The 11478-nt window shown below is 38.1% G+C and overlaps 1 protein-coding gene across 1 annotated transcript in view; it reads right to left on the reverse strand.

The window, feature by feature from the left end:
• Positions 1 to 2586: 2586 nt before the first annotated feature.
• Positions 2587 to 11478, reverse strand: part of LOC138845443 (uncharacterized) — a 37925-nt gene continuing 29033 nt past the window's right edge. Inside the window, exons 2-5 of the mRNA XM_089324981.1 lie at positions 7473 to 7599; positions 7146 to 7238; positions 4603 to 4663; positions 2587 to 4431 (exon numbers count right to left, since the gene is read on the reverse strand). Coding sequence (XP_089181107.1) covers positions 3531 to 4431; positions 4603 to 4663; positions 7146 to 7238; positions 7473 to 7599 — 1182 coding nt within the window. The 3' untranslated portion in view covers positions 2587 to 3530. The remainder of the gene's footprint in view (positions 4432 to 4602; positions 4664 to 7145; positions 7239 to 7472; positions 7600 to 11478) is intronic.

Genomic DNA, 11478 nt, shown 5'->3' on the forward strand with positions numbered 1-11478 from the left:
AAAGGAACAGAACACTCCCAGATAAGAGGGTGAGCAACCTAAGAAGAAAATGATTGTTGCAATACAAGATTGGGTGTTTTCCCTTTCTAGAGTTGGGATGGTTCTGAGGCAATTCCTAATCAGATATTCAAATGAGTTGGAGTTTTGGGTGGTATTTGATTGCTGCTCACATTTATGTTCTTTTTGGGAAGATCTCAGGACTGCAAAGGTATTTAGTTGATGTGTTCCTATAGAACACATGGAGACTGAACAACATGCTGCTGAAAGAACAGTGGGTAACAGAATAAAAAATAAATAAAATTTCTAGACATAAATGAAGGTGACAACACATATCAAAACATATGCGGTACAGGAAAAGTTTGTAATAACTGGTGTAACAGTTGGTGCCTACATAGAGAAACTGGAAAAGTACCATATAAAGGAGCTATCTATGCATCCCAAGAAACTAGAAAAACAATAAATTGAAACAAAAAATACCAAAAAAAAAAAAACACAGTGAAATGAAGAGCTGTTTTTTGAAAAAAATAAATAAAAATTGGCACACCATTGGCACAACTAACCATAAACAAAAGGAAAAGACCCAAATCAACAAAATCAGACAAAAAATAAATATAACAGATACCACAGAAACAAAAAGTGTCATCAGAAATTATTATGCATGCCAATAAACTAGGAAACCTAGAAGAAATTGATAGATCTCAAGAAACATACAACCTATGAAAATTGAGTCATGATGATATAGAAAACCTAAACAGACCAATAACCAAGATGGAAACTGAATCAATAATAAAGACTCTCCCAATAAAGAAAAGCCCAGACCAGATGGTTTCACCACTGAATTCTACCAGACATTAAAGAGAACTAATCTCAATTCTTCTCAAGCTATTCAAAACAATTGAAAGGAACCCTCCCAATCTCCTTTTATGAAACCTGCATCACCTTAATATCTAAATCTGAAAAAGATGCAATCTTACACCTTAAACAAAAATCCACTCAAAATGGATCAAAGACCTAAATCTATGACTGGAAACCACCACATCATTAGAAAGCATGGGAAAAACTCTACAGACATTGACACAGGCAAAGACTGCTTGGAAAAGGCACCCAAAACATATGCAATCAAAGCCACAATTGACAACTGGGATTACATCAAGCTGAGACGCTCCTGCAATAAAAAAGAAATACTCAGCAAACAGAAGAGACAACCCATAGAATGGGAGAAAATATTTGCAAATTATGCAACTGAGAAAAGGTTCACATCCAGAATCTATGAACAGCTAAAAAAATTCAACAAAGCAAACAATCCCATGAATAAATGGGCAAAAGACTTAAAAATGAGTTTCTCAAGAGAGAAAATTCCAATGGCCAACACATTTTTGAAAAATGCTCAGGATCACTAGCAACAGGAAAATACAAATCAAAACCAGAGTCTCACCTCACTCCAGTTAGAATGGTTTGAGTACTGAAATAAACAAATGACAAATGCTGCAGAGGATGTGGGGAAAAGGTACCCTGATTGATGCTTGGTGGGAATGTAAACTGGTGTAACCACTGTGGAAAACAGTATGTAGAAACATCAGAAAGCTGAATATAGACATACCATATGATCCAGACATCCCTCTCTGGGAATTTACTCAAACCAAAGAAATCAGCATCTGAAATAGTTATCGGTAACCCCACATTCACTGCAACACAACTCACAATAGCAGAGATACAGAGTCAACCCAAATATTTATCAGCTGTGGAGCGTATAAAGAAATTATGGTGTATATACACTATGGAGTACTACTTAACTGTAAAAAATGTGAAATCCTGTCTTTTACAACAAGATGGTTGCAATTAGAACCTATTATAATTAGTGAAATAAACCAACCTCAAAAAGACAGATACCATATGTTTCTTCTGATCCAATGTAACTAATAGAATAGTTGAAATATAATGTATTGGAGTGAAACAGACATTTTGAGGTCTGAGGACTGTTTATAGCCCTGCCTCTTCCATTGAGTAACAGTATTTCTTTACTTCTGTTCTGTATTGTTTCTCTCTCTCCATACTACATGTTGAATGCCTTTACCTAGAGCAGGGTTAACTATATGATCATTAAGTATACTGGAAATAGATTATGGTAAAATTAAGACTGGGTATCTCAGATGCAGGGGCAGGAAGGATTGTACTGTGGGGGGAGGGAGAATGCAGGGAATCCTACTACAGTTCTCAATATGTACAATATGAAATACATGAAACTTGTTTAACAAATAAAATTAAACATAAATAAAAAAGTAGAAGTAGGAAAAGCACAGAAGCTGGAAAAAGCAGCAGTCTAGAAGACATACACAAAGTAAAGTTTGGGATTCTGCTGGCTTCAGAGACTCATGACTACAGGAGACTCACTCCCTACCCTAGGCAAAATACTCATTATCCAAAGCTAAAAATAGAGCATATGGCTCGTAAATGAGTGAGGTGATGTGACTGTGATCATAACACTGTTCTGTACCAGAATAATGTAGGGGGAAAATCATAGGCAGACAACACAACATCTGCATCAAGTAACTTTGTAAATGAGAATGGCACCTTAAGTAAATATTATAGGCAATATTTATTAACACTCACATGTGAAAGCAGAGCTCATTTCCACTGTCCTACTCACAGTAGGGAAGCTAAAAATGCAGGTTGTATGACACAAAGGAAGATGATTTTGAAGAACATATAGCAGGTCTTCATACCTTGTTACTTCCTCCTGTGAAAACCCTAAAATCTGTTGAAGTTTGATTTGCAAAAACATTTTTTCACATCCAATACATGTATACAGTGCATTCTTTGCAAAATTCAGTAATTTTTGCTGAAGATTGCCTTTGAGTAAATGGATTTTCCACTTCCATTGCATGTGTAGAGATTTTCCTCTGTAAGTTCTCTGATAATAACAGCTGGCCTATGGTAGAAAATTTTCATCTATATCCATGTATCTTTTCTCCTGTGATTTCTCTCATGTGTGCTGAAGACTTCTGTCAAAGTAATTGTTCACAAAGATTCCATTATCATGGTTTTCTTCTTTGTGTGAATTCTATCATGTATGCTGACATGTATTCCTGGAAAATATGTCCTTTTTATATTTAGTCAATTGAAAATGTTTCCTTCTGTGTGAATTTTATGACTACTGAGCCTTGAATTCTGGAAAAAATGTTTCTACACATTCTTTGCATTTATAAGATTTTTTTTTCCCCTGTGAGCATGCTCTAATGAAAAATTAGTTGGGACTTCTGGCAAAATGCTTTTCCACACATATTACATTCATAAGGTTTCTCTCTTCTGTGAATTCTGATAGTTAATGAGGGCAGACCTGTGGCAAAATGATTTTCAACACGTTACAATCATGGTTTCTCCTTTGTATGATTTCTCTTACAGCTAATGAGGGCAGTCCTGGGGCAAAAGGGTTTTCCACAATTATTGCATTCATGAGATTTCTCCCTTGTGTGAATTTTCTGATGTATAATGATACTTGACTTCCAACGAAAGGCTTTTCCACATATATTTCACTTATAAGGTTTCTCTGCTGTGTGAATTATCTGATGTTTATTGAGGACTGAACTCTGGGAAAAGGCTTTTCCACACTCATTACATTTGTAAGGTTTCTCCCCTGTGTGAGTTCTCTGATGCATAACGAGATGTGACTTCCGATAAAAGGCTTTTCCACATTCATTGCACTCATAAGGTTTCTCCCCTGTGTGAATTTTCTGATGTGTACTAAGTTGTGAATTCTGGCAAAATGCTCTCCCACATATCTTACATTCATAAGGTTTCTCTCCTGTGTGGATTCTCTGGTGTTTAACGAGATATGACTTCTGATAAAAGGCTTTTCCACACTCACTACATTCATGAAGATTTTCCATTGTGGCAATGCTCTGGTCTTCAGTGATGTCTGACTTCTGGTAGATGCTTTTCCCACATTCAATGCACTCAATGAGATTTTCCCCTATGTGAGTTCTGTGGTGGATAGTAAGGCAGGATTTACAGCTGAAAGACTTCCCACAGTGCTTACATATATGGACAGTTTTCCCCATATGTGTTCTCTGATACATTGTAAGATCTGATTTGTAATTCAGAGATTCATCATACTCAAAAGATCCATGGAGATTCTCTCCTGCTTTTTGATATTTACTGAGATAGACATTTTTATGGAAATTTTTACTTTCAACCAGAGTTTTGTTTCCTGAAATGACAGTTGATTTATTAGAGGTGTGTTCCACACAAATCCTCTCACATTCAAAGGATAGTCTCTTCCTGTTATAGCATTTCCCTTGGCCACTGTGTTCAAAAGCCTGCTGTATATTCTGAATCTGGTGATGTTGACTAAGATGTTCCAAGTATTGGAGTGAGTTCCCAGTGACATTAGGTCCATGAGGTTTCTCTCCAGCTGGTATTTCATCAGGTCCCCTAGAGAGTAGAACATTCAATAAGTCATATACTTCAGGTTTCTTTCCTAAACTATTTTCCTTTTATATAATCAGGTTACAAATATGTCCTGAGGTTAAATTAAATCTTTTCCTTTTTTTTTCTGAATTCAACTCTGTTGGGAGTTGAGATACTTTTGTAATTACAACTTGCCTCAAATTTACTTCTTCACTTTTCTGGTTGGTTTTGATAAGGTCATCCTTTCTGTTAGCAACTGCAATGAGAAAAAAGTAACCAAATTCATGAACCATATCAAACTGTTTCTTTTGGAATGCTTGTTGAAAAGCAAGTTTATTGTTATCTTAGTTGCATGGATTTAACATCAGTAGACGTTATTCATTTATGATCATTTGGTGGTTTTTACAATAGTTTTCCCAATATTCAAAAATATTCTTAACTACCTTAAATATTTTTTAAGTTGGGCAAGTGGGTCAAGCCACTGCTTGAGATGGCTGCTTCCCATAACTGTGCTAGTTTGAGCCTCGGCTACTCTGTTTCCAATATAGTTTGCCGATCATATATCCTTGTAGGCAGTGAATAATGCTTCAAGTGCTTGCAACTCTGCCACTCACTTGAAATACCTGAATATACACTTGAAAAGTCTAGATATCATTGCAGACATTTTGCTTCAGACTGGTCTACTACTAATGGTTCAGGAAATTTGGCAGCAGATCAAAGAATGGAAGATATTACTCTCTCCTGCTCTCACTGACATTCTTTCAAGTGGATGAAAATAACTAAAATAATTTAATTTGTATATTTTCAGATTTATTGGGGCTAGCATTGTGGCGCAACAGGTAAAAACACCACCTGCTATGTCAGTTCAAGGCCATGCTACCCCAGTTACAATCCAGCTCTCTGTTACTGTGCCTGGGAAATCAGTGGAATATAGTACAAGTGCTTGGGTCCCTGAACTCTTAGCTTCACCCTGGCTATTGCAACTATTTGAGGAGTGCACCAGTAGAGAACATGATTCTATCTCTTCCTCTGTGTAACTCTGACTTTGAAAATTCAAACTTTGAAAAGCAGTTAAAGAGAGAGAATAGGAGAGAGAGAGAGATCGATCTTCCATCTGCTGGTTCACTTCCAGATGGCCATAATGCACATGGGCCACACCAGAAAGAAGCCAAGAGTCAGGAACTTTGGGTCTCCCACATTTGTGGCAGGGTTACAAACACATGGGCCATCTTCCACTACTTACCTAGGCACATTAACATGTAGATGGATAGGAAGTAGAGCATCCAGGACACAAACTAGCCTCCAAAGGGGATGCCAACATTGCAGGTGGTATCTTTACCCACTACGCTGCAAGAATATTCTGATAAATAACCATTTTTGAAGGTGGAAAAGCATTTCATAAAAATGTCCACTCACTTTCTAAATGGAATAGTATGTTGAATACTTTCCAGTGGACATTACTTTTCCCTATTATTTTTCTTCTATACACTGCTGTTTGATAATTTGAAGTTTTGAATGTTTTTGATTTCTGTGTTGGAGGATTTCTTGTCAACTCCTTTCAAAGAAAAGCTGAGTCCCTTATACATTTATCTCTTTTCCATTTTAGAATTATATTTTAAAAAAAGAGAGGGTTATTATGGCACAGCACAAGCTACTTTCTGCAATACCAGCATCCCATATTTGCAATGCTAGTTTGAGAACTAGCTACTTTGCTTCTGATCCAGCTCCATGCTAATGGACCTGGGAAAGGAATGGAAAATGACTCAAACACTTGGTCCCCTGCCATGCATGTATCAGACCCAGATGGAGTTTAAGGCTCCTGGCTTCAGCCTAGTACAGCCCTGGCCAATATGGCCATTTGAGGAGTGAACCAGCAGAATGAAGATCTTCCTCTGTCTCTCTTTCATTCTGCCTTCAAAAAATAAAGTATATCTTTTTAGAAAGAAAAAGAAAGAGGAATTCTAAGTTCAAACTCTCCTCCCAAACAAACATGAGCTGCTCAACAAAATTCACAGGTACACTTGTCCTTAGATGTCAATCTCCTGGTGAGCATAGGACCACCAATTTTCATGTTCCTATGTAAGGTCATGCTTAATATCGTGATTTCTGATGTCACAATACAAAGGCTCTTTTTTTATTTACTTATGGATCAGAGAATGAGAGAATGAGAGCCAGAAAGAATAAGGACAGAGCCATTTCACCTTTTAAATATTTGCAAAACCTATTATTTTCTTATTTATTTGACAGAGACAATGAGAGAGCTCCCATTCACTCGTTTCATCCACAAATTTGAGCAATAACAAGGCCTGTGTCTGTTCAAAGCCAGAAGTGGAAATTCAATTTCAGCAAGTAGTAAAACATTGTCTATGAGCTGGCCAATTAATAAGCACTGAAAGAATGAATAAATAATTGAATAAATGTCACAGAACAGGCTTTGAAGGTAGGAAGAAAGAAAAGTTAGAATTCAGGGGATGTATCAAACTGAGAAAACAGCTTTATAAAAGCCAGAAAACACTTGCATTTTGGTTAATCTAAGAAAATATTCAGCAAGAGCAGGAAAGCAGCTAGATGGATATTTGCAAGGCAGCCTTACTTGGAGGCTGTAGAATGCCTTTGTTGCATGTATGATACCAGCTGGCAGAAATTCTGGGATTTAGGAAAAGTTAGTGAGTAATGCTGCAGTCAGCATCTGCTGAGCTTTCTGTCCCAGTCACCCTGACCAACATGTGCTCACTTACTTGAAAGGCTCTGGTTCAGGGGTTTTTCCACCATCCATGGTTCTGCTCCTTGTTCCAACTTGAAGATCACCTCAGGCTTGTTTATGCAGTGCCCTTTTAATAGGAAATCATGTTTGACTTTGTGAAACCACTAACTTTGGGTTTTGAGGGACAACAGCTTGGGCCCAGAAGCAGTGCCAGAAAAAGGCCAAGTTGAATTGCTTTCTAGAGGGAAAAATTTTTCACGGCCTGAAATCCTATACCAACCAGATATGAAACCTTATAAATTGTTGAATTCTCAACTGAGAAAAAATAATTCTACCTGGGTACAAGCTGGTTTTTACTTACCCAAGGACAGTAGGATGCTATAGATTTCTAGCATCACATCCCTGTATAGGGTCCTCTGAGAATGATTCATGTTCTGCCATTCCTCCTTGGTGAAGTCCACAGCCAGGTCTTCAAATGACACCAACACCTGTAACAGCACATTCATCTTCAACATATCAGTCCTGGATCACTAATCACAAAGACTGGAAGTGGATTTTTCTGAGTGTCTTATTTGCTACTTATATATAACAGTTTCCTCTGTAATCTATATGGCAACAGAGAGCAAAATCACAATGAAACTACCCTACCCTTAAAATAATTTTAAAATTCCAAAATCACAATAGAGTTTCCCTTAATATTCTAGAACTGGGGTTTCTTCTAATGATTCTGAAAGCTGTTCACATGGTAATCAGTAAACATAAGTATAAATGCAAAACAAAACTAGCATGCCAGATGAACTAAAAAAGACACATGCTCAAGATTGACCAAGGTGAAAAGAAAATTCCTTTAAAATAGATTTGGGGAGGGAGCAATGTTTTGTCTCAATGGGTTAAGTTGCTTCCTGTGATGCTGGCATCCCTTAAGGTCAATGTTTAGAGTTATGGCTGTTATACTTCCAATCTGGCTTCCTGCTAATGTGCCTGGGAAAGGAGCAGGAGCTGTTGCAAGTATTTCGGACCCTACCACCCATGTGAGAGACACAGTTGGAGCTTTAGGTTCCTGGCTTTGGTCTGGCCCAGAGCTGGCAATTGTAGTCATTGGAGTAGTTAACCAATGGATTGAAGATCTCTCCTTAATTATGGTTCAAGTAATATAAATCCTTTTTCAAAAATTTAAAGCAATATATTTGTCTCTATTATCTGATTACTGTTCATTGAAACACCAAAGATGGTGACATCTTATGCAAGAATGTGTTTATGTTAAGATGCAACAAGAATAGTGGTAAATAGCAAAGAACACAGGCCAGGTACTGGGGAAAAAAAAAAAACTCCACTACATCTAGGTGAGTGGTCCTGGGCTATGATGAGATGAAGACAGTGAAAGTGTTCAAGGAGGGCCTGGCACTATGATGTAGTAGGTCAAGCCTCTGCTGTTAGCACTGGAACTCTGTATGGGTGCCGGGTGGAGTCCTGGATGCTCCATTTCTTTTCCAGCTCTCTGGTGTTGGCCTGGGAAAGCAGTAGAGGATGGTCCAAGTGCTTGGGCCCCTGCACCCATGTGGAAGACCCGGAAGAAGCTTCTAGTTCCTCATTTCTATATTGACCCAGCTCCAGCCATTGTAACCATTTAGGGAGTGAACCAGTGGATAGAAAACCTGTCTCCTCATCTCTCCCTCTCTCTGTAACTCTACCTCTCAAATAAATAAATAAATCTTTTTAAAAAATTGTCCAAGGAACTGATAATTAATATTTATATACTTGACCCAATAAAATTTTATGTGCTACTTTTGTAAACTTGTTTATAAACTATGTTCATAAGCATCATAACGTATCCTGCAACAATTAGAATAATTATTATTTTTACATGAAAATGAGTACTCACTCCCTCAGGCACAGGGTGCTTCAATAGAATGTGGTAGTTACTTAAAGATATTTGCACTCTGAAGTGCAAAGAAGACTCCACTGGAGGCAAATGGGGAAGGACTAAATGGCTATTTAGAGGGGAAGAGACCAAAGAGAGACATTGCCAGAGGCCAGGTGGAAAATATCACTGCAGCCATTTGAGGAATGCAGCAGAATGAAGCTGGGAGTTATGTGAACAGTCTAATCTGGGACATTGCAGCTTGGAAAGCCAGTAGTGGGGCACAGCCCACTCACCTCCAGGGATGTAGCAAGTTCAAGGAAATTTTTTACTCAAATGTTCTATTCTCTTCCTCTTTCTGGGTCAGGTGGTGATCACATGATATCTGGTCAAGATCTGCATGTAGAGAATGCTGTTTTTAGTTAAGCAGAGGCTTGTCCTGGTGTCACCAAGGGTATCTGGCAGAAATAGGGCCAGCACCATGGTTCACTTGGTTAATCCTCTGCCTGCAGTGCTGGCATCCCATATGGGCACTGGGTTCTAGTCCCAGTTGTTCCTCTTCCAGTCCAGCTCTCTTTTGTGGCCCAGGAAGGCAGTGGTGGATGGCCCAAGTGCTTGGGCACCTGCACCTGCATGGGAGACCAGGAAGAAGCACCTGGCTCCTGGCTTTGGATCAGCACAGCACCAGCCATAGCAGCCATTTGGGGGGTGAACCAATGGAAGGAATACCTTTCTCTCTGTCTCTCTCTCTCTCACTGTCTGTAACTCTACCTGTCAAATAATTTAAAACAAAAAGGGCAAAAATAAAAGCCACAGGGCAAGACAGAGAGAAGTTCCTGCTCCTTGCTTGGAGAGAGTCCTGCTGGCCCCTACTTTTCTATAATCTTTTATTTTCCTTTCATTGCACACCATCACCTCTTCAACCTGCATATTTGCTGCATGGTTCACAGCAAGGGGCACCTGAACAGGGACCTGACGAGGAAGGATCACCTCAAACAAATGAAAATGAAAAGTTTAATGGAGAAGAAGGCTGCCCAAACATGCAGTCATGACCATAACTTTTGTGAATGGAGTTTATCTTTACCCAGAGTAATGGGGTAGGATTTAAAGATCAAGACTAAACAATATTGTAAAGTTTTAAAACAATTCTTGAAAGGGAGAGGAATCATTGTATCAGAAAAAGTTGTACAGGAATTTTAGTCAACAGTAATATTATATATTCCTAGATTTCCAAAGCATGAAACTAGATATCCAAGGGAAAACATTGGGGATATGTTTAAAAAGGAATAGAATTCACTTCTGATTTTTTTATGCAGTGGATGAAATGTGAAATCCAATGAATTAAAGAAATCCATATATAACTTGGAAGAAAAACATATCTGTGAAATAGAGATTTAGAAGAGAAACCAAAGAAAATATTATAACTAGAGAAGTTAATGTCAAATAAAAAATACAGTGGAATTCTTAACAACATACATGTAAAGCAGAATAAAAAGTATCTGAGTGGGAAGGTAAATCTTAGGAAATGTCATGGATGAGAGAAAAGGATGAAATTGTAAGTTAAAAACTTTTTGATGGGATACTATCAAATGACCCAACATAAATAGATCTTTGGATTTTCTGAAAGTGTGGAAAGAGAGATTACATTGGAAGGTGTATTCAGTGAAGTAATTATGGAAAAGTCCCCTAACCTGGAGAAAGAAAGGGACACTCATGTACAGGAAGCACACAGAACTCCTAATACACATGACCTAAAAAGATTTTCACCATGATACTTTGCAGTCAAACTTTCAACAGTAAAGCATTAATAAAAATTATAAAATGTACACAAGAGAAACATGATTACCTTCAGAAACATATCCAATTAGACACAGATGATTTCTCATCAGAAACTCTACAGGCTAGGAGAGAATGCAGAGATTGTCACCCCTGAATACTATGTCCTGCAAAGCTCTCATTTATGAATTAAGGTGAAAAAAAAAACTCTCCATAACAAACAGAAATTGAAAGAATATGTCATCAGGGGCTGGTGCTGTGGCATAGTGGGTAAAACCACCATCTGCAGTTCTAGCATCCCATATGGGTGTCAGTTCAAGTCTTGGCTGTTCCATTTCTAATCCAGCTCTCTGCTATGGGCCTGAAAAAGCAGCAGAAGATGGTTCAAGTCCTTGGACCCCTGCACCTGTGTGGGAGACCTGGAAGAAGCTCCTGGCTTCAGAATGGCTCAGCTGTAGCTGTTGAGGCTAACTGGGGAGTGAACCAGCAGATGGACAACTTCTCTCTCTGTACCTTTCCTTCTCTTTGTGTGTAACTCTCTTTTAAAGACACAAAGAAGGGTACTATGCAATAATTAAGGGATCAATTTAACAGGAAGACATGGATATAATAAACATCCAATATATACACCAATGCCAGAGCACCAGGCTATTTAAAATAATTTTTAATTGACATAAAGGGAAACATGGAGTCCAATAATGGAGGACTTCAACATCTAGTTTCATCAATC

Source organism: Oryctolagus cuniculus, chromosome Y (genome assembly GCF_051225735.1).
Source record: "Oryctolagus cuniculus isolate XC-2025 breed Fujian yellow rabbit chromosome Y, ASM5122573v1, whole genome shotgun sequence".
NCBI lineage: Eukaryota > Metazoa > Chordata > Mammalia > Lagomorpha > Leporidae > Oryctolagus > Oryctolagus cuniculus.